Source organism: Ranitomeya imitator, chromosome 5 (assembly GCF_032444005.1).
Source record: "Ranitomeya imitator isolate aRanImi1 chromosome 5, aRanImi1.pri, whole genome shotgun sequence".
In the NCBI taxonomy this organism is placed as follows: Eukaryota; Metazoa; Chordata; class Amphibia; order Anura; family Dendrobatidae; genus Ranitomeya; species Ranitomeya imitator.
Window position 1 is genome coordinate 622,629,397 of NC_091286.1, and position 23,123 is coordinate 622,652,519.

At 48.1% G+C, this 23,123-nt stretch overlaps 1 protein-coding gene across 3 annotated transcripts in view; it reads right to left on the reverse strand.

Moving 5' to 3' along the window:
- Positions 1 to 386: 386 nt before the first annotated feature.
- ADAM17 (ADAM metallopeptidase domain 17) overlaps positions 387 to 23,123 on the reverse strand; it is a 102,768-nt gene continuing 80,031 nt past the window's right edge. For all 3 annotated transcript variants that reach the window (XM_069728076.1, XM_069728078.1, XM_069728075.1), the window contains exons 12-20: positions 22,204 to 22,356; positions 19,881 to 20,080; positions 18,861 to 18,964; positions 17,224 to 17,358; positions 12,852 to 12,982; positions 12,558 to 12,636; positions 10,795 to 10,883; positions 8,292 to 8,348; positions 387 to 911 (exon numbers count right to left, since the gene is read on the reverse strand). In XM_069728076.1, coding sequence (XP_069584177.1) covers positions 573 to 911; positions 8,292 to 8,348; positions 10,795 to 10,883; positions 12,558 to 12,636; positions 12,852 to 12,982; positions 17,224 to 17,358; positions 18,861 to 18,964; positions 19,881 to 20,080; positions 22,204 to 22,356 — 1,287 coding nt within the window. In that variant the 3' untranslated portion in view covers positions 387 to 572. The remainder of the gene's footprint in view (positions 912 to 8,291; positions 8,349 to 10,794; positions 10,884 to 12,557; positions 12,637 to 12,851; positions 12,983 to 17,223; positions 17,359 to 18,860; positions 18,965 to 19,880; positions 20,081 to 22,203; positions 22,357 to 23,123) is intronic.

A 23,123-nucleotide genomic window follows, 5' to 3' on the forward strand; every position in this document is an offset into this window, starting at 1 on the left:
CTGCTGTACTGTGTCAGCCTGCATAGATATAACAGAGGTGGCTTTCTGTGTGGAGCAAGGAAACTACGACAATGACCAGAGTAATGCACATCGAGAAGGTAAAATTTATGACAATTTATGGATAAATGAAACTGCCATGTGCATAAAAATCAGTTGTACTTAGTTGTGGAGGATGAGCACTGCATGTCCTGGTTCTTACTCTGGTTTTGGGTGAAACAACAGGTACACTTTACATTGGGTGACTGATGTTAAGAGCCTCTGAAAGGGACGGGTCTTCAGCACAGGTTGACTTTAGAGTGGCCGGATAACCTAGAACTAAATCTGAACCACAGTGAGGTTATGTTTAGGAATAAAAAGAATATTTTGCAATCATCCCAGTACAAAAGCAGTGTAAAGCAGTTTAATCATAAATAAACTTCCTTTTAAGAATACGTGTTATGGTGTACAAAACAACACTTGGCAGAAAATATTAAATATATACAACATCTGGCAACTTCAGAAAACAGTGCACAATGCAGGGACTTCTTGTCTGAAGACACGTACGGGATTGTCATGGCCGAGAACCGGGGGTATCAGCACGCCGTCTCCTTGCTGTCCACTCTTCCTTGCCTCTGGAGTTTAAATGAAGAAGCCTTCTCGCTCCTGGTGACCGGGTGGTCGGTGAGGTCCTCAAAAGACTTGGCAGGAGAGCCGCTGTTGGGGAAAGGGTCATCATCAAACTGGTCTTCGAGGTGCGAGTCTGTGCTGGGGTCTTCCTGGATAGTATCCATCCTCTGATGGTCGGCCTTAGCGGAGCTGGGGGCTACTGGCACTTGTTGCAAGGACTGAAATCTCGTGTTGGGTTGGGAGGATGGGAAAGGTTTGACAATGCGTACGGGGGCAGAGTCCATACTGCTCAACATTTCCACGTTCTGTCAGGAAAAGAATCAAAATCTAACATGAAGAAAACATCATATTCCCCATATGTAACCCATGACAAAAGTGAAATCTGACCGATGTATGACTGTAAGGCAACTGGCTGCAGCAGGAGCCACCCCCTAATTGCAGGTTTTATAAATACGGAGAAAATCCTGACACTTCTGTTTATCACTCATTTTAGGTTTACTGTTCTTGTCATACAAGATTATTAACTCCTTAATGACCTGGCAATTTATCATTTTAACCTTTCTTATTTTCCTTTCTTTTAAGAACCAGTTTGCTTGTGTCATCATTTTCCGTGACTTGCAATGTTTTCACTTAGGTAGATGGAGCTGTGAGGGGGCTTGTTTTTTCCCCATGATTACATGTTTTTATTGATAATTTGGTGTAGTGTATAATATTTTTATTGTATTTTTGCAAAGCTGTGGCATTTTTCTTTTTCTTTCCATGTTTGACCAATCAAGTGACGGTAATTAATTTTATATTTTAAAAGATCAAACTTTTATGAATGCAAATCCACGTGTTTTGTTTTTTTACTTTATTTTTTAGTCCCTGAGATAATTTGATTGCTTAGACTATATACACCAATATTACTGTTTTACTCTAGATAGTACAAATCATGGTCTCCTATGAGACCATCACAGGAGCACTGTCATGATAGGCACAGGGGTCTTCAGCAGCCCCCCTGTTGTCATAACAACCCATCGGCGACAAGATTGTGCTGTGGGGAGCCGATGGGCGGTTAGAACGGATAACAGGTTAGCAGACACGAGTTGTTTGAGGCAAACTATAGCTGAATAACACAGCCATTATCTGACTGGAATAGTGCGGGCTCAGCTCCTGAGCTTGCTCCTCCAGTTATCCACTCCCGATAATTATCATTCATGTATGACATTCGTCATTAAGTGTTTAGTGTTTGCCCCCTTCCTGATTTCCTATTCTTTTGCAAGTTTGTCACACTTAAAGGTTTTAGATCAACAACAAATTAAAATATTACACAAAGACAACACAAGTAATCACAAAACAGAGATTTTTGTGTACTCACCGTAAAATCCTTTTCTCCGAGCCAATCATTGGGGGACACAGGACCATGGGTGTTATGCTGCTGCCACTAGGACGACACTAAGCAAATACACAAAAAAAAATTAACTCCTCCGCAGTATACACCCTCTGCTGGCTCTATCACGAACCAGTTCGGTGCCAAAGCAGTAGGAGCTCACAAACAGAATTGCAATATGTCAAAACCAAAAATAACTGAAGCCAACGGGCTAACAGGGCAGATGCGGTGTCCCCCAACGAAAGGCTCGGAGAAAAGGATTTTACGGTGAGTACCCAAAAATCCCTGTTTCTCCTTCGCCTCATTGGGGACACAGGACCATGGGACGTCCTGAAGCAGTCCCTGGGTGGGAAAGCATCACAACAGGTGAAACCTCACACGCCAAATGCTTAAAAGGTTAACTGATTAAACAAAGCCTACAGATGCAAAACTGAAGATTGCAGAATCTGTCTGCCGAGGGCCGCATCGGAAGAGGCTAGAAGATGAATGTTGTAATGCTTAGCAAACGTGTGAAGACTGGACCAAGTCGCAGCCTTGCACACTTGCAGTGCCGATGCCTGGTGCCGAATGGCCCAGGAAGCCCCCACTGACCCAGTAAAATGTGCCGTAATCCCGTCCGGGACAGGCTTCTTGAATCGCTGAATGGATCCATCTAGCTATCGTGGCATAAGAAGCAGGCAGACCTTTTCTGTGACCTTCTGGAAGCACAACAAGGGCATCCGATGTTCTGGAAATTTATTTTCTGAGAGCCCTCAGCAGATCCAAAGTGTGAAGAGCCTTATCAGAACCGTGGACTGGAGCCGGACAGAACGAGGGCAGAACTATGTCTTCATTGAGATGAAAACCCGAGACGACTTTAGGCAGGAAGGACGGGGACGTCCTGAGCACCACCTTGTCGTGGTGGAAAATCAGAAACGGAGGTTTGTACGACAAAGCTGCCAGTTCCAAAACCCGTCTGATGGATGTTATTGCCACAAGAAAGGCAACTTTCCATGAAAGAAGAGAAAAAGAAACATCCTGTATTGACTCAAAAGGGGTCTCTTGTAAGGCACTGAGGACCAAGTTAAGGTCCCAAGATTCCAAAGGCATCTTGTATGGAGGACAAGATGCGAAACTCCCTACATGAAGGTTCTAACCTGTGGTTTGGAAGCTATCCGTCGCTGGAAGAGGACGGATAAAGCAGAGATTTGTCCCTTGAGAGAGGCCAGCGCTAAGCCTGAATCCAATCCCGCTTGAAGAAACTCCAGAATGGAGGGGGATGGAAAAAGCCAATGGGGAACGACCCTTATCTTTACACCAGGAGAAAAAAGTTTTCCAAACGCGATGGTAAATACGCATGGAAACAGGCTTTCTAGCATTGATCTTGCTAGATGCCACTTGACGCGAGAACCCGGCCTGGGCTAGAATCCAGGATTCAATGGTCAGGCCGTTAAACTCAGAATTCTCGAGTTCTGGTGGCAAATGGGTCCCTGGGAGAGTAGATCTGGACGATCCGGTAACTGCCAGGGAGCATCAGCGACTAGATGTACTAGCTCCGCATACCAAGCTTGGCGTCGAGGATCACCGGAGCGACGAGGATCACCGGAATGCCTTCCACTTTGATTTTTCGGATGACCCTTGGGATCAGCGGAAGTGGAGGAAAGATGTAAGGGAAGCGAAATTGGCTCCATGGGAGTACTAAAGCATCCGAACCGAAGGTTACAGGATCGCGGGATCGGGTTACGAATGTCGCTACCTTGGTGTTTAGCCTGGAGGCCTTGAGGTCCACACCTGGAGTGCTCCAACGCTGGCAAATCTGCTGAAAGGCTTCCGGGTGCAGAGACCACTCTCCTGAGGCTATGCCCTCGTGGCTGAGAAAATCTGCGGTCCAATTCTCCACTCCAGGAATATGAACTGCAGAGATGAGCGAATGATTTGTCTCGGCCCAATGCAGAATGTGCGTCATTTCGATCATCGCCCTTCTGCTTCGCGTGCCTCCCTGGCGAATGATGTACGCCACAGCCGTGGCGTTGTCTGATTGGATCCGGATGGGAGGTCTGGCCAAAAGGGGTTTGGAAATTATTAAGAGCCAGTTTTATTGCTCGGATCTCGAGGATATTGATTGGAAGGTTGGCTTCCTGAGTAAACCAACGTCCACGTGCCGTGTGGTGACGAAAGATCGCACCCCAGCCGAGGAGGCTGGCGTCAGTAGTCACTACCAGCCAGTGTACAGGGAGAAAAGACCTTCCCTGATCCAATGACGACTTTGCCGTCCACCACCTGAGAGACCGCCTGATCTTGGGTGCCAGGGGAAAGCGGTGACCCAAGGAGGTTGGATTCCTGTCCCAGGCTAATATCAAAGCCTGCTGCAGGGGACGGAGGTGAAATTGGGAAAACGGCACCGCCTCAATGGATGTCACCATCTTCCCAAGAACCTGCATGGCGAACCGCAGAGAGAGAGCGCGGCCAAGCGATAGCAACTGTGCTCCCCGGATTAAAGAGATCTTTTCCGGAGGGATAATAACCAACCCTCGGGAAGAGTCCAAGATCATCCCCAAAAAGGGGATTCGCTGGGATAGAACTGGGGAAGATTTGTCCAGGTTCACTAGCCAACCTAGGCGAGACAGTGTCGATGGCGACACTGACGCTCTCTTCGCAAGCCTGATAGGACGGACCTTTGATGAGAAGATCGTTTAGGTAGGGTAGAATCACCACACCCCGGGAGTGTAGAATAGACATGACTGCTGCCATGACTTTTGTGAATACCCTGGGGGCGGTGGCGAGCCCGAAGGGCAGAGAAGTGAATTGAAAATGATAGTCTCCGACCGCAAAGCGTAGAAATCTTTGAGGACTTTCGAGGATTGGAATGTGAAGATATGCATCTTTGATGGCGATTGACGCAAGATATTCCAGTCTCCAGAGAGGCAATGACGGAACGGAGGGATTCCATCCTGAAGTGGCGCACTGTGACAAATTTGTTCAACTACTTTAGGTCTAGGATGGGACGCATGGCTCTGTCCTTCTTTGGGACGACAAAGAAGTTTGAGTATTAGCCCTTGAACCTTTCCTTGGGAGGAACCAGAACGATGACTGCGCTGTTGCAGAGGGCTTGTAAGGCCTGGTAAAAGGGGGCTGCGTGCGCCTTGGACTTTGGAAGACGAGACTGGAAGAAACGCGTTGGAGGGGGGGGGAATGTGAATTCGATTTTGTATCCGGAAGACACGAGATCTTTGACCCATTGGTCTTGAACGACCGTCAACCAGACTTGGCAAAACCAAATTAGACGGCCGCCTACCCTGTTTGTGTCCACCGGACATGGCAAGAAGTCATTGAGAGGAGAATTTGTGGGAAGGGACACTTTTGGGTCTGGATCGGGAGATCTGTTTCTCCAGGAGTTAGAAGGTTGCGAACCCCTGCCTCTGCGTGGAGCCGAGAAGAACTAGCGGAAGCGGCTGTGGATGACCATCCTGTGGTATTGCAAAAAGGTCAGAAGCGAACCTGGGATTGGTTCCGAAAGAGGAGATTGGGCCTACGCGGAGAGAGGAATTTGCTTTTTCCTCCGGTAGCATCTGAGATAATCTGATCGAATTTATCTCCGAACAAATGCCCGTATTGGTACGGCAGGGAAGTCAAAGATTTCTTTGAAGCGGAGTCGGCCCACCATTCTCAGAGCCACAAAGATCTCCTGATGGTCACGGCGTTTGCGGCCGCAAGAGCAGCACAATTAGCTGCATCTAGGGAGGCATCGACTACATAATCCCCTGCTCAGGCGATCTGGTAGGCGAGACTGGTCACCTCAGGCGGTAGGCTATTGTTCCTACTGGTCTTCACTATGACCTCAGCCCAGGCCACCATAGCTCTAGCCACCCAAGTGGTGGCGAAAGAAGGAAAAAGCGTTGCTCCGGCAGCCTCGAAGACCGACCTGGCCAGGTTGTCAATCTGATGATCAGTGAGATTTTTAATGGAAGATCCGTCAGCCAGACATAGAAGAGGTTTTGAAGCGAGTCTCCAAATGGGTGGATCTACTGCAGGGGACTCAGTCCACTCCTGTCTTAGAGTAGTTGCAAAAGGGTACAGAGCTTCTAGCGGTTTGAGGCCCATGAAACGCTTATCTGGGCGACTTCTATGCCTCTTAATGTCTGTAAACTCAGGGTGATTAGCAAAAACCCTGTGTGGAAGTTTTGTTCTTTTAAAGGGAACCTGTCACCCCGTTTTTTGAGATTGAGCTATAAATACTGTTAAATAGGGCCTGCGCTGTGTGTTCCTATAGTGTATGTAGTGTACCCCGATTCCCCACCTATGCTGAGAAATAACTTACCAAAGTCGCCGTTTTCGCCTGTCAATCAGGCTGGTCAGGTCGGGAGGGCGTGGTGACATCGCTGGTTCTTCCTCAGCTTTGTTATGGTGGAGTCATGAACACAGACCGTAACTGAGGCAAGTGAGGCCTGCAGTTCTTTGGATGTTGTTGTGGGGTCTTTTGTGACCTCTTGGATGAGTCATCGCTCTTGGGGTAATTTTGGTCGGCTGGCCAGCCACTCCTCGGAAGGTTCTCCCCTGTTGCATGTTTTCGCTATTTGCGGATAATGGCTCTCACTGTGGTTTGCTGGAGTCCCAAACCTTCAGAAATGGCTTTATAGCCTTTTCCAGACTGATAAGAAACAAAGTAATTGCGATCTAATTGCTCCAGAATTTCTTTGGATTGTGAGATGATGTCTAGCTTTTGAGGGTTTTTTTGGGGGTCTACTTCAGACAGGTCCTATTTAGGCGATTTCTTGATTGAGTACACGTGTGGCAATAATCGGGGGGGGGGAGGCTATCACTTTTTCATACAGGATCTTGTAGGTTTAGTTTTCTTTTTCCCTTAATTATAAAGAGTTGATTTAAAAACTGCATTTTGTGATTACTTGTGTTTTCTTTGTGTAATATGTAAATTTGTTTGGCTATCTGAAACGTTTAAGTGTGAGAAACATGCAAAAGAATAGGAAATCAGGAAGGGGAAGACACTTTCTGACACATCTATAAATACAGACACCACATAGATATCATTCTGTTTTACTTTTCTATAAGTAGGAGAAGCTTGGAAGCCAATGTTGTTGTCATGAGAGAAACAAATATTTTATATTAAAAACGTTCACTTTTTACACAGCATCAATGACCCTAATTAGTATTAGATTTCTACTTCCTGTTCTTCACATCGGTATTAGCAGCAAAAGTCTGACTCTGACCTCAAATTTTTGTATGAAAGAGTTATCTGAGCTTGGTCTACCCTGGTTTAAAGTCATTGTTAAGGGAGGGGAGGAGGTGAGCTGTGACATTATCTAATGTGAATAGTAGATCCTGTATTATCAGCGGTGATAATCCTGCCTGTGTTGATAAAGAAACTGCTGAAAAGTTTTCTGTAAAGAACAGTGGCCAGTATGAAATTTGCAAGATTTCTGATTTTTTTTTTTTATATAGACCATGATGTAATAGGATAGGGGATGACTACCGGACATCTAGGACCCCTACCAATCTTGTAAACCAGTGATTTGAATAGCCCTGAGTGAATGGAGCAGTGATCGATTGCGCTATGCTCCATTCATTCTTAATAGAACCGCTGGAAATTGCCGAGTGTTGGTCTTCAGCACTCCCATTAGAATGAATGACGCGGCAGTACGCATGATCGACCACCGCTCCCATTCACTCAGGGCTCTTCAGATCTGTGGGGTTCAAGGAGTTAGACAGCCTGGTATTAGGAAGTTATACTCCATCCCAATTTTAGGGCATAACTTTAAAACTGGAGAATACTCCTTTAATAGGCAGAAAAACAATTCTTGGGGCCATGTACACACTGTCTTTTAGACATCGGCACAACTTCCATGTTTTCCCAGTAAAAGCTTCTTCAGGAAAATGCTAGTGACCACTTTATTGAGGTGGCTTTGCCGTCGTTCTTGTGGCACAGCGTCTCTTACTCTATATTGTGTACTATAGGGAGTGGGGAAGTATGAGCAGGTCACTTCTTCTAAACACTTCAAGGTTTCCGAACCCTAAAGTGGTTAAAAGCAGTGACCCAAGACAGAACGCATACAGCCATGTTGCTTGTACATTGCTGTGCACCATGTTCATTTTAGGGGGCCCTTTTGCGGAACTTATTCAGATGGACTCCGGGCAGAATCCACCTCAAAGACGCCATGTGCACATACCAGCAAAGACTCTCCAACGCCACCTTCTGACGCAGGGGTGAGGAGCTGAGAATCCCTGCGAGGTCTATGTCCACTGTTAGTATCAGTCATTTTATTGCAGCCGCACAGAAGATAAATCTAATAAAGAAGCAGCCGGTTGCAGGATGAACACTTACACTTGGCAAGAACAAGGACTTGGCGTTTTCTTCATACTGCTTGTCCAGCTTCTTATCCTAGAAAAGTGGAGAAAACGCAGTAAAGCGTCACCATCCAGAGCAGGATTCGGGTTTCTACCACCTGTAAAGGATCATGTACAGATTTTGTCCTGGTGCTAATGGGATAATGCAGCTCTCTGCCACTGACCTGATATCTACGGGTTCGGCAGATAGTGAAGCCACTGGCAACAACACTTTTCTGCGGGAATATAGTTTCCTATTCTGTATGATAGCGGGGGGTGGGCTATTAGTGGAGACCCCTCTGTATGATAGCGGGGGTCGGCCATTCGTGGAGACCCCTCTGTATGATAGCGGGGGTGGGCTATTAGTGGAGACCCCTCTGTATGATAGCGGGGGGTGGGCTATTAGTGGAGAACCCTCTGTATGATAGCGGGGGTGGGCTATTAGTGGGCTATAAGTGAAGACCCCTCTCTGTATGATAGCAGGGTTGGGCTATTAGTGGAGACCCCTCTGTATGATAGCGGTGGTGGGCTATAAGTGGAGACCCTTCTGTATGATAGCGGTGGTGGGCTATGAGTGCAGACCTCTCTGTATGATAGCGGGGTCGGGCTATTAGTGGAGACCCTCTGTATGATAGCAGGGGGTGGGCTATTAGTGGAGAACCCTCTGTATGATAGCGGGGGTGGGCTATAAGTGAAGACCCCTCTCTGTATGATAGCAGGGTTGGGCTATTAGTGGAGACCCCTCTGTATGATAGCAGTGGTGGGCTATAAGTGGAGACCCTTCTGTATGATAGCGGTGGTGGGCTATGAGTGCAGACCTCTCTGTATGATAGCGGGGTCGGGCTATTAGTGGAGACCCTCTGTATGATAGCAGGGGGTGGGCTATTAGTGGAGAACCCTCTGTATGATAGCGGGGGTGGGCTATTAGTGGAGACCCTCTGTATGATAGCAGGGGGTGGGCTATTAGTGGAGAACCCTCTGTATGATAGCGGGGGTGGGCTATTAGTGGGCTATAAGTGAAGACCCCTCTCTGTATGATAGCAGGGTTGGGCTATTAGTGGAGACCCCTCTGTATGATAGCGGTGGTGGGCTATAAGTGGAGACCCTTCTGTATGATAGCGGTGGTGGGCTATGAGTGCAGACCTCTCTGTATGATAGCAGGGGGTGGGCTATTAGTGGAGAACCCTCTGTATGATAGCGGGGGGTGGGCTATGAGTGGAGAACCCTCTGTATGATAGCGGGGGGTGGGCTATGAGTGGAGACCCCTCTGTATGATAGCGGTGGTGGGCTATAAGTGGAGAACTCTCTGTATGATAGCGGGGGGTGGGCTATGAGTGGAGACCCCTCTGTATGATAGCGGGGGGTGGGCTATTAGTGGAGAACTCTCTGTATGATAGCGGGGGGTGGGCTATGAGTGGAGACCCCTCTGTATGATAGCGGGGGGGTGGGCTATTAGTGGAGACCCCTCTGTATGATAGCGGGGGGTGGGCTATTAGTGGAGGACCCTCTGTATGATAGCGGGGGGTGGGCTATTAGTGGAGTACCCTCTTAAAGATAGCGGGGGGTGGGCTAATAGTGGAGACCCCCTCTGTATGATAGCGGGGGGTGGGCTATGAGTGGAGAACCCTCTGTATGATAGTGGTGGTGAGCTATTAGTGGAGACCCCTCTCTGTATGATAGCGGGGGCGTGGGCTATGAGTGGAGACCCCCTCTGTATGATAGCGGGGGGGGGGTGGGCTATGAGTGGAGACCCCTCTGTATGATAGGGGGGGGGCCATGAGAGGAGACCCCTCTGTATGATAGTGGGGGGGGGGGCCATGAGTGGAGACCCCTCTGTATGATAGCGGTGGGTGGGCTATGAGTGGAGACCCCTCTGTATGATAGCGGGGGGGTGGGCCATGAGTGGAGACCCCTCTGTGTGATAGCGGGGGGGTGGGCTATGAGTGGAGACCCCTCTGTATGATAGCGGGGGGGTGGGCCATGAGTGGAGACCCCTCTGTGTGATAGCGGGGGGGTGGGCTGTGAGTGGAGACCCCTCTGTATGATAGCGGGGGTGGGGGGGTGGGCTATGAGTGGAGACCCCTCTGTATGATAGCGGGGGGGTGGGCTATGAGTGGAAACCCCTCTGTGTGATAGCGGGGGTGGGCTATGAGTGGAGACCCCTCTGTATGATAGCGGGGGGGTGGGCCATGAGTGGAGACCCCTCTGTATGATAGGGGGGGGGGGGGGGCCATGAGTGGAGACCCCTCTGTATGATAGCGGGGGGGGGGGGGGCCATGAGTGGAGACCCCTCTGTATGATAGCGGGGGGGGTAGGCTATGAGTGGAGACTCCTCTGTGTGATAGCGGGGGTGGGCGGTGGGCTATGAGTGGAGACCCCTCTGTATGATAGCGGGGGGGTGGGCTATGAGTGGAGACCCCTCTGTATGATAGCGGGGGTGGGCCATGAGTGGAGACCCCTCTGTATGAACACTAAGGATAGGGAATCACTGATGCACTCACCACACAGTGGACAAGAATACTGAGAGGAATCCAGAAAAGCAAAGAAAAGACGATGACCGATCCCACAATGTTGTCTGCCAGGAACTTGCCTGCAGGAAAGAAAGAGACAGATAATGGAGAAAACATTATAAAACCACCGCACTCCGGATCTCAGATAGTAAAGTCCATAAGCGAGACAGCCTAGGACCGGCGCCTCCATCTGTCGAAAATCCAGTGAGGTCGATATGGACCCTGCACCCGTCCTCTCTGACCAGCTAGAGCACGTGGCAGCTTTGGCTCCTGCCTTACTTTGTGGAGCCTGAAGGGCCCCCATTCTCCCATTCTCAGGATACAGAGGTGTGCCTGCATCAGTCATACGTTTATGTCCTATCCCATGATAGGACATAAATGGACACACAGGCCCTTATTCCTCATTTGCATTTTTTTATATGCAAATTGCCTCTTCTGAGAGGAAGAGGACTTGGGCTCTAGCGCCACTTGTTGGAAGCAGTAATCCTAAGAGTCAATATCGACCCTTTAACGAGCCTTGTCACATGACTTAGGATAAAAGCCAAACCAGATACTATATTTGCAGATACGTGTTTCATGGTGTTTGCCCCTCATCAGTGCAAAGCAAGAGATCTGATTTGACTGTATGAGCAGTCTCTGAGGCCTAAGGGGTAAAATCTCTCCTTCTGGATAGTTACATGCCAGAGTAAGGAGGCTTTTTCGACCTGCAATGCTCCTCTGTTTAATTAAATATGCAAATTGGCTCTTCAGAGAAGGAGTTGGATTCTAGCGCCAGCTATTGGAAGTAGCAATCCTAACTGTCACCATCAACCCTATAACGAGCCTTGCTATATAACGTTTTTTTTTTTTAAAGTCACTTCATTTTAGTCTTGCGGTATTCATTGCTGTCTTTTATGTAAAAGTCTTCAAAATGGTGCGCACGGTTCATGAATGCTGCGCAAAGCCAAAAATCATCTTTAGCGCAAAACTACTTTGAATAGTAATACACCAGCGCCCCTAAATATATATCGAAAGCAATGCTAATCACACTTCTAGATGCCGGAGATACTAGTAGAATATTCACCAATATAAAACATACAGAATGATCTCCGCGCTATTTGTATGTCTATGGCAATTGCTAAAAGACAATGCCTTGCATAAAGGACAACTCCTGGAAGGGAAACTAATAGAAGTTGCTAACAATACCCAATGGCAAAAAGATTAACTAATTAAAAAAAAAAAAAAAAAAAAACACATTTTAGTTAGTTGATCTTATTGCAATTGTGTACACAATTAAGGCGCAAGCTGAAAGGTTTACAATGGCCCTCACAGTCCCCTGATCTGAACATCATTGAAAATCTGTGGCTAGACCTCAAAATAGCAGTGCATACAAGACGACCCAGGAATCTCACAGAACTGGAAGAATTTTCTAAGGAAGAATGGTTGAAAATCCCTCAAACAAGAATTGAAAAACTCTTGTCTGGCTACAAAAAGCGTTTACAAGCTGTGATACTTGGAAAAGCGGATGTTACTAGGTACTGACCATGCAGGGTGCCCAAACATTTACATCAGCAAATTTTGCCTTTGTTTCATTTTTTAATATGTACACGATGACAATATATATTTTTTTGCCTAAAATACAAAGGCAATGTGTCATCTTTACCATTATCCCTTTTAGAGAACATTTCATCTTCAACTTGCTTAACTGTTCACAGTGGACCAAGGGTGCCCAAACTTTTACATGCCACTGTATATACACTGTATAAATCACTTACCCAACATATTGATGCTCAGTTTGTCTATGAAGTCCCAGATCCTCTCGATCACATCTTGCACTTGTTTCTCACATTTTCCCTATAAGAAAAAGCACAAGAAATAAAGCAGAGGAGAATGGGTGCCCCCATAGCTATTCACCACGAGCAGATGTCAGGAGGCGGGCGACACTTGTGCTTCGCCCCGACTGTATACACAAGGAACGCTCTGCGCGGTGACTCCGATGGTCAGAGTCTAAATATCAGGACAAGTCTCGAGATACGGAAGCTTTCAGATACAGACAGGTGACCGCTTACATTGCCATCACAGAAGCCCACGGTGCACGGCTTTCCTTTCCGTAGCAAGCGGTTCTGCTTGGAGGCGTCCGTGTACGGGCTGCAGGTCCCATCGCTGTTCCGGCAGCAGACTTTACATGAATGCTCAGTTTCTGAAAGAACAAGACAAAATTATATCCTAGACAATTGGGCATTTTGAGCCAAATGTATAATAATTCTAATTTTAACCCTGCTGTTGTCTTCGGTCTGGGGAGACCTATTTTGAACTTTGGTATTTTTTGGGGTGTTCAAGATGCGGTTCTGAAATTTGTGGTTGATTGACTTAAATGAGAATGGGTCGGTCGGCCACGGGTTTCAGAGCCGCATCTTGAATATTTTAAAGAATATTGAAGTTCAAGGTCGGTCATTTCTGACCGAAGACAACAGCAGGGTTAAAGGAAAAGTCTTGAATTCCTCTTTATAGTCATAGATTTCTATTCAATGCTTCTGCCACTAGGGGGCGCTTACAGTTGCACAGTTCCCATGCAGAGAGTGGAGTATCTGTCCACACGACCACAATAAGCCGTACACTCCATAGAGGTGGTCTATATGGCAGAGTGGGCAGAAAACAGCCTTTACTTACACACAAAACTTGTAAGGCTCGTTTTGAGTTTGCCAACAAACATGTGGAAGACTCTCCAAATGTATGGAGGAAGGTGCTGTGGTCAGATGAAACCAAAATTAAAACTTTCTGGTCACTAAGGTAAACGTTATGTCTGGCGCCAAACCAACACAGCTCATCACCCCAAGAACACCATTCCCAAAGTGAAACACAGTGGTGGCAGGCATCATGTGGTCAAATGGTCTGTGTTAAAGGGAAGATGGATAGTGTCACATACAGAGATATTTTCGAGCAAAACATGGTTAAGTCTGTCAGTGATTTGAGACGGGGGCGTAGATTCACCTTCCATCAAGACAATGACCCAAAGCATACTGTTAAAGCAACACTCTCATGGTGTGGGGGAGATGTGTAAATGTTTTGGAGCGGCCTATTCAAAGCAGAGACCTGTTCATAACAGGAAACCATCTAACGTGAAGGAGCTGGAGCAGTTTTAGCTTGAAGAATGGGCAAAAATCCCAGTGACAAGATGTGGAAAATTCGTAGAGACTTATCCAAAGCGACTTGCAACTATAATTTCTGCAAAAGGAGGCTCCATAAGGTACTGACTGTAGGGGGTGACCAGTTATGCACACTGAAGGACAGTGATTGTCCTATTTGTTGTTTGCTTCACAATAAAAAGAAAAACAAATGTTCAGAGTTATAGGCATATTCTTTACATGAAATGATGCAAACCCTCAAAACAACAGTGAAATTCCAGGTTGTGAGGTAGCAAAACATTAAAAATGCCAAGGGGGTGAATACTTTTGCAAGCTACTGCCTGTAAATATAATATATATTGTTATAACAGTTAACATAAAATCCTGATTTAGACAATGCATCATTTTCGGATGACATGTTCATTAAGGCTACGTTCACATTTGCGGTGCGTCGGGCGCAACCGCAGCAACGCATGAGTCATGCGCCCCTATATTTAACATGGGGGCGCATGGACATGTGTTGTCTTGCGTTTTGTGACGCATGTGTCTTTTTTGGCGCAAGCGTCAGGGCGCAGAGGATGCAGCAAGTTGCATTTTTTTTGCGTCCAAAATCTTCCAAAAATGTACGCATGCATCACAAAACAATGCGTTTTTGCGTGCGTTGCGTCGCCGACGCAACACACAACAACGCAAATGTGAACGTGGCCTAACACGAACTAACTTTGCTTCTTGTGTCTGCCACTAGGGTGCGATCAGGAGGTTACATCACTGCTTTACTATGGAGCTCAATTTAAAAAAATAAAAGAATGACAACATTTTATAAAAAGTTTATATAATATGTATATGACATGAAACGATTACACAATGTCATTTTCTGATTATATATTTATTCACTTTAAAACTATTGAGTGATGAAAAAAAAAACTGTTTCCTATAAAGATATATTGTGAAATTAAAGGGAACCTGTCACCCCGTTTTTTGAGATTGAGATATAAATACTGTTAAATAGGGCCTGTGCTGTGCGTTACTATGGTGTATGTAGTGTACCCTGATTCCCCATGTATGCCGAGACATACATTACCAAAGTCGGCGTTTTCGCCTGTCAATCAGGCTGGTCTGGTCAGGTGGGCGTGTTCACAGCGTTCTTTTCTTCCCCAGGTTTCCGTTGGTGGCGTAGTGGTGTGCGCATGTCCAAGGTCCGGATTCCCTGTGCCCACGTGAAGACACAGCGCGCGATCTGCGCTGTCATTCCTTTCATCGGTGCGGGCGGCCATCTTCCTGATGGCAAACTCGGCTTTGGGAAAATGGCCGCCGCGATCTCTTCTGCGCACGCGCGGCATCCCGCGGCCATTTTCCTGAAGCCCCGTGCAGCAGAGCACTACATCTGCGCACGCGCGGCCCCAGGAAGATGGCCGCCCGCACCGATGAAAGGAATGACAGCGCAGATCGCGCGCTGTGTCTTCACGTGGGCACAGGGAATCCGGACCTTGGACATGCGCACACCACTACGCCACCAACGGAAACCTGGGGAAGAAAAGAACGCTGTGAACACGCCCACCTGACCAGACCAGCCTGATTGACAGGCGAAAACGCCGACTTTGGTAATGTATTTCTCGGCATACATGGGGAATCAGGGTACACTACATACACTATAGTAACGCACAGCGCAGGCCCTATTTAACAGTATTTATATCTCAATCTCAAAAAACGGGGGTGACAGGTTCCCTTTAATGTGATACAGGATTTTGGGGAAAAAAAAAAAAAGAAAAGAAGTGTAATGTCTGGAGTGACACTTATGGCCAGTTAGAAATTCAACAGATAAAGTGACAGGTGACATGATGATTGTTAATAAGCACGGAGCAGTATGGCTCGACGTGACGCTGCACGGCTCGACGTGACGCTGCACGGCTCGACGTCACGCTGCACGGCTCGACGTCACGCTGCACGGCTCGACGTCACGCTGCACGGCTCGACGTCACGCTGCACGGATGGATGTGACGCTGCACGGATGGATGTGGCGCTGCCGCTGCAAGGATGGATGTGACGCTGCACGGATGGATGTGACGCTGTACAGCCGGATGTGACGCTGCACAGCTGGATGTGAGGCTGCACGGATGGATGTGACGCTGCACGGATGGAGGTGACGCTGCACGGATGGATGTGATGCTGCACGGCTGGATGTGACGGTGCACGGATGGATGTGACGCTGTACGGCCGGAGGTGACGCTGCACGGATGTGACGCACGGATGTGACGCTGCACGGATGGATATGACGCTGTACGGATGGATGTGACGCTGCACGGATGGATGTGACCCTGCACGGATGGATGTGACGCTGCACGGACGGATGTGACGCTGCACGGACGGATGTGACGCTGCACGGATGGATGTGACCCTGCACGGACGGATGTGACGCTGCACGGACGGATGTGACGCTGTACGGACAGATGTGACGCTGCACGGACGGATGTGACACTGCACGGTTCGATGTGACGCTGCACGGCTCGATGTGACGCTGCACGGCTCGATATGACGCTGCACGGACGGATGTGACGATGCACGGACGGATGTGACGCTGCACGGATGGATGTGACCCTGCACGGACGGATGTGACGCTGCACGGACGGATGTGACGCTGCACGGATGGATGTGACACTGCACGGTTCGATGTGACGCTGCACGGTTCGATGTGACGCTGCACGACTCGATGTGACGCTGCACGGCTCGATGTGACGCTGCACGGCTCGATGTGACGCTGCACGGCTCGATGTGACGCTGCACGGCTCGATGTGACGCTGCACGGATGGATGTGACGCTGCACGGATGGATGTGACGCTGCACGGATGGATGTGACGCTGCACGGATGGATGTGACGCTGTACAGCTGGATGTGACGCTGCACGGCTGGATGTGACACTGTACGGCTGGATGTGACGCTGCACGGCTGGATGTGACACTGTACGGCTGGATGTGACGCTGTACGGCTGGATGTGACCCTGTACAACTGGATGTGACGCTGTACGGCCGGATGTGACGCTGTACGGCCGGAAGTGACGCTGTACGGCCGGAAGTGACGCTCTACACCGGGTTATGTACGTACATTTTGGACGAGTCTTTCTCTAAATAAGCTAAACAGCAATTACATAACATGAAATCATAAGGTTTAGTAATATCAGAGAACCCCCTGTCTAGGTTCATGTGATAGTTCTGCATACAGCAGCCGATCACACACACCAGGACCAGAGGATATTACGGGTGGTCCGGGATACCGGGGCCGTGCGCGGCTCACCCGCTGTGCCGGCGCTGTACACACTCACCATTGCAGGCGCAAGACTTGAGGTCCATCTCTATCTCACAGAACGGGCGACATTCCCCATTCATGCATTTTCCCAGATCTACACACACGGTGTCATTAGCTGCATTTCCGGGCGCAGGACACTCACTGCTGTTCCCTGTGGATAGGCAGAAAGTGAAGGGCATGAAACATCCTGGACAGTCTATAATGGAGCATGCTGCACATAGATATACATGGCCAAATAAAGCAAAAAATATATTAATATAATAATAATAATAGAATATATATTTAAAACAAGAAAAAAATATATATATACACCAACGTTGGCAAGACAAGTTTCTATGCCCATGACAACACTTCTTGGCTTTGTACATTTTCTTTTTTAATTTAATTGCATGTATTTGGGGATAAAATTAATTTTTGCAAATTAAAAATTTGGCTTTTCCAGGCTTTTGGTTTCCCTCGCATTCAACTTTGATGTGATCTGGGGTCATAAATCTGCCAAGAGGAGCTCAGAAAAACAGATAAAAGAATTTAGATCTCCACCACTAGATGGTCAGAATAAGCTCACAGATACTCAGTTACCGTATTTTTCCGACTAGAAGACGCTCTTTTTCCCCAAAAAAAATTGTGAGGAAAATGGCAGTGTGGCGGCGGCAGAGGTGCGGGGATGATGATTCACGGTGAGCGGTATGGCGTGAGCAGGGTCCCTTCCACAGGTGAGGTGACGCCGCGGCCCGGTATCCAACGCGAGCAGCAGAGCTGGGTGAGTCACGGCTTTCTCGGTGGCGGCGGCCATCTTCCTGAGGCCGTGCGTGCGCAGATTGAGTTTTCTGCTTCCTGGGGCTTCAGGAAAATGGTCGCGGGAGGCCGCGACGGCCATTTTCCTGAAGCCGAGTTCGCAGATTGAGATCTCGGCTTCAGGAAAATGGCCGCCGCCATCTCCATCTGCGCGCACGCAGCCTCCCACGACCATTTTCCTGAAGCCCTGGGAAGCAGAGTACTCAATCTGCGCACACGCGGCCTCAGGAAGATGGCCGCCGCCACCGAAACTGGTGATTAACACAGCTCTGCTGCTCACCTTGGATACCGGGCCGCGGCGTCACCTCACCTGAGGAAGTGACCGCACATCTGCCGCCACAGCACTGCCGCAACCCCTCATGGACACCAGGCCATGGCGTCGCCCACCTAAGCAGGAAGGGACCCTGCTCAGGTGCACACCGTACCGCCCCCTCAGCATCACCGCACCTCTGCTGACACCATGCCTCCTGTGACCCTGCTCTGCCACAGCCTGCCCTCAGGAAAGATAACTTAAATTTGGACAATAAGACAGACCCCCATCTTATAAAAAAATCTTTTTTCTGCAATTTTCACCCCACATTTGGGGTGCGTCTTATGGTACGGTGCGTCTTATAGTCCGAAAAATACGGTAGCTCTTTCTGCAGCCAGCAGCAGACTGTGCAACGCAGAATTTGTTCATGAAACCTAAACCTAATATGATTCTCAGCTAACAATACATGTAATTTAGCAAGGAAACAAAAATAGGCTAGAGTAAGATTTCTGGAGAGTTGAGAATTGTAAAAAATAAAAATAAAAAAAAACCAAGGACTCCCAAGTGACAGATGCCCTGAAAAGTGCAGTGAATCTGGCAGCACGTACCTGTGCAGTAGGACTCGCCCTTGCAGGTGGCGTTTATAGCTTCTTGACATTTCTTTTGTGCAGTTTCGAACTGGCAATTCTTGCAGCACGGACTGTTCCGATCACTGGAACATTGGAGGATTTAGAAAAAATTACTTTTAAGATTTAAAGACCCTCCTAACCCAACACACTGTATGGCTTAGAAAACATAACATAAAGGCTGACACTGTAGCGCACCACTGAGGGTGACCATGCACCATGGTATATTACAGTCTTTTTCGCAATTTCCCTTTCTCCACCAACCAGCTATAACTTGTTTTTTATTTCTCCATCCGCACAGCCATAAAAAGGCTTATATCTTTGCAGCAGTCGTAGTTTTGTAGAACACAGTTCATTTTACGGTATAATGTATTTTTAAAAAAAAGGAGTACAATGTTAAAAAAAAGAAAAAGAAGAAGAATTTTGCCATTATTTTTTGAGTTTTGTTTCTACTGTCCTCACCGTGCGGTAAAACTGATCTGGCAATATGATCAGAGTTTGCTCTCATCATTGCTGGTAAGAGGCAGCGGCCGGCCGGATAATGAAGCAGTCATATAGGATAGGTACTCACTTAAAGGGGTTGTCCAGGCTTTGGACACAAGTCTGCAGTCACTCTGTAACTGTAGACTTGTAAATCTTCAATGTGCACACTGTCAAGATTCTCCGGCGCCAGAAGCAGTTGGTCATGTGTCTGTATGTATGCGATATTCAAACTGGCGACATTCTGACTAGACGTGTCCGGCCTCACTCATTTCACTTACACTGAGTGAGGCCGCGCACGTCTAGTCGGCACGTGATCACGTGTACACAAATCACATACTTACGGTCATGCGCCCACACCTTCCTGTGACCGGAGAATCCGGACAGCAGTAAGAATTCACCAGTCTGCAATCACAGAGTGACTGCAGACATGAACCCACAGCCTGGACAACCCCTTTAATGTTGGTATTAACTCTTTAAGAGAAGAGAACAGTTCTCTAGTAGGGAAGTTGATTTACTGACCTGCATTCTGCATTATTCTTAAATTTGCAAACAGAGGTGCAGCAGGGGTCATCGTGCTGGTGCAGTAAGCCGGGGTCACAGTCTTCCCCCTCATCCACCCTGGAGTTGCCACAGACCTTGTTGTTGCGCTCCTTGAAGCAGATGGACGCCTTGTTCATCAGTGTGCGCAGGATTGACTCTCTGCTGCAAGCGGAGAACATCTGATGGAGAGAAGCAGACATATGTGACTGGGAGGGAATCCTCTCCTTCCATCCTGTTTTGCCTTATTCACACAGGCGTAGTGCAGAAAGCCAGAATAGGTAAAGGTGTTGGGCAGCGGTGTACACACAATGGCGGCAGATCATGCCGCTAGGGCACCAGAAAGAGTGTATTTTCACATAAACCCTCTTAAAAAACAAAACAAAACATGGTCTTGCTGCCCCTCCCTTCTTACAAAGTAATACTAGTTTTGGTGCATATACCAGTCACATATGTATAGGAACCGTTCCAATTCTCATGCTCTCTAACTTTGCTATCCAATCTTATTAAGTGGCCATTTCTTCATAATCAGCATTCTGCCAGCACTATAGGTGCTGAAACTTAATTTATTTTACTTGCTAGCATGCATTGTTCCTGCCAATGTCCAATGTCTTGCTTGCAATAAACCGGAAACTAGCCTGCTATGTCAGTATGCAATATCACAGACAGGAGATCAGGAGCAGAGAAACAAAGACGCGCCCTCATTTCCTGTACAGAGACAAAGACAACCCCCCGCTTCCCATGCAGAGACAACAAAATCCTCCCACTTCCTGTACCGAGACCAGAACCAACTTCTCTTACCGAGACAAGAACCCGCCCCCACTTCCTGTATCGAGATAACCCACTTCATGTACCGACAAAAACCCACCCCAGTTCCTGTACGGAGACAAGAACTCTTCCCCACTTCCTGTACCGAAACAAGAACCCGCCCCCATTTCCTGTATCAAGACAAGAACCCGCCCCACTTACTGTATCGAGACAAAAACCCGTCCCCACTTCCTGTATTGAGACAAGAGCCCACCCCCACTTCCTGTATCGAGACAAGAACCCGCCCCCACTTCCTGTACCGAGACAAGAACCCGCCCCCACTTCCTGTACCGAGACAAGAACCCACCCCCACTTCCTGTACCGAGAAAAGAACCCGCCCCCACTTCCTGTATCGAGACAAGAGCCCACCCCCACTTCCTGTATTGAGACAAGAGCCCACCCCCACTTCCTGTATCGAGACAAGAACCCGCCCCCACTTCCTGTACCGAGACAAGAACCCGCCCCCACTTCCTGTACCGAGACAAGAACCCACCCCCACTTCCTGTACCGAGACAAGAACCCACCCCCACTTCCAGTATCGAGACAAGAGCCCACCCCCACTTCCTGTATTGAGACAAGAGCCCACCCCCACTTCCTGTATTGAGACAAGAACCCACCCCCACTTCCTGTACCGAGACAAGAACCCACCCCCACTTCCTGTATCGAGACAAGAACCCACCCCCACTTCCTGGATCCCATCTTGGTATCTCTGCTGCTTAGGCAGTGGAGAGATAGATAAACAGGAGGGAGACACCTGGGGCTGTCACTTTTAATGCATTTTTCAGTGGGTAAGACAACATAATGGAAAAAATGTGATAAAGTTCATATTTCAGGGAATGTGTAACCAAAGCTCCAGCTATTAGTTGACTCCCAACATAAGACAGGAGGAGATCTGAAATGATAAGAGTCTTGTGTGTTTAAAGTAAACTATCAGCAGGATTGTGCTCAGTAACCTACAGACAGTGTCAGTTCGGCGCTGTTATACTGATTACACTGATACCTGGTGATGAAATCCGTCTTGTGGTTGTTGTGAGGGATCAGTGAACTAACAGCAGGCTGCATTATGAATAGCTAATCAGAGCACCACATGAAGACCCCCCACAGGCCGCCCCGGAGCACGAGCATAGCATTAACTAAAAACCCAAAAATAAAATAAAGATTACACAACAACCACAAGACGTATTTCATCACCAGGTATCATTGTAATCAGTGTAACGGCACCGACCTGACACTGTCTGTAGGTTACTGTGCACAATCCTGCTGACAGGTTCCCAGTAATAACCTTACATAAAGGCCTGAATGGTGAGTGATAAACCTACGAGAACGCCTTAAATACCCATTCCAGAAAAGAAAATGGTCAGGGTCACAAAAGATGCGACCACGAGAGTGACCTTATGAGGGCTACAGGATAGAAGACAGAAGGAAACCAATGCGATGTCAGCTCTGATCCGCTTAGTGAGGGAAAAACAGTGAGCGATGTGGGAAGGGTCATCTGTACCTTATTGTTTTGGTGGTCTCCGCTCACAGCTATAGGATACATCACAAATTTGCCCCCGTGGTCCTCATTGGGTGCACAGTCTTGCATGCTGTCGGGGTCATGTTCAGAACCAAAGTTGTGACCCAGCTCATGAGTAGTTACCAGGTCGGCTTCCTGTCGGAGAGAAGACATGAATCCAATGTCAAGCAACGGCTCATGCCTATGCAGAGCGCTGCCATGAGCGGATCCTCCTGGTACTCGTCTTAGGGAAAGAGGCATGATAAGAGGGTAGCAATCTGTCAGGCAATTCATGCTGACCAATGGCTCTGGCGTCTCAAGGATATTTACTTTGAAGATAGCAGCGCTGCTGCAGCAGATTGGATGAGACCTGCCGATTACCTGTAAACAGCCGGCCGCGGCAGCACCGGACCGGCCATGTATCTCCTGCTACAAGTGATTGACAGGTCTATCCCAATGTAGCGCACCTGCATACAGCACCCAGAGCCTTGCTCTACAGCCACCACATGGGTGGGCATGCTCACTAAATGAGGGAGGAGGTGAGCTGTGACCACCGTCTAGTGAAAGGTGGATCCTATACAGAGATGTGTTCTCTTTCACTGTGAGAGAATGAGACTGCTGGAAAGTGACCCCTAATGGTATTGGAGGAAGCTAGGTCTTGTGGGCGCTTGCCAGCCTCTATGAGAGAGGCCATAATAGTGGTCATTCCAAAGGAGGATAAGGACTTGGGGAAACCGGAGTCGTACCGCCCAATTTCTTTACTAACAATTGATGTCAAGCTTCTGGCCAAGGTGTTGGCTCTCCGCCTCTCTAGTGTTATTGCGAGTCTGGTGCATTCGGACCAATCTGGCTTTATGCCGGATAGATCAACGGCGATCAATTTGCGGAGGTTATATGTAAATTTGCAGGTAGAGTCTGATAAC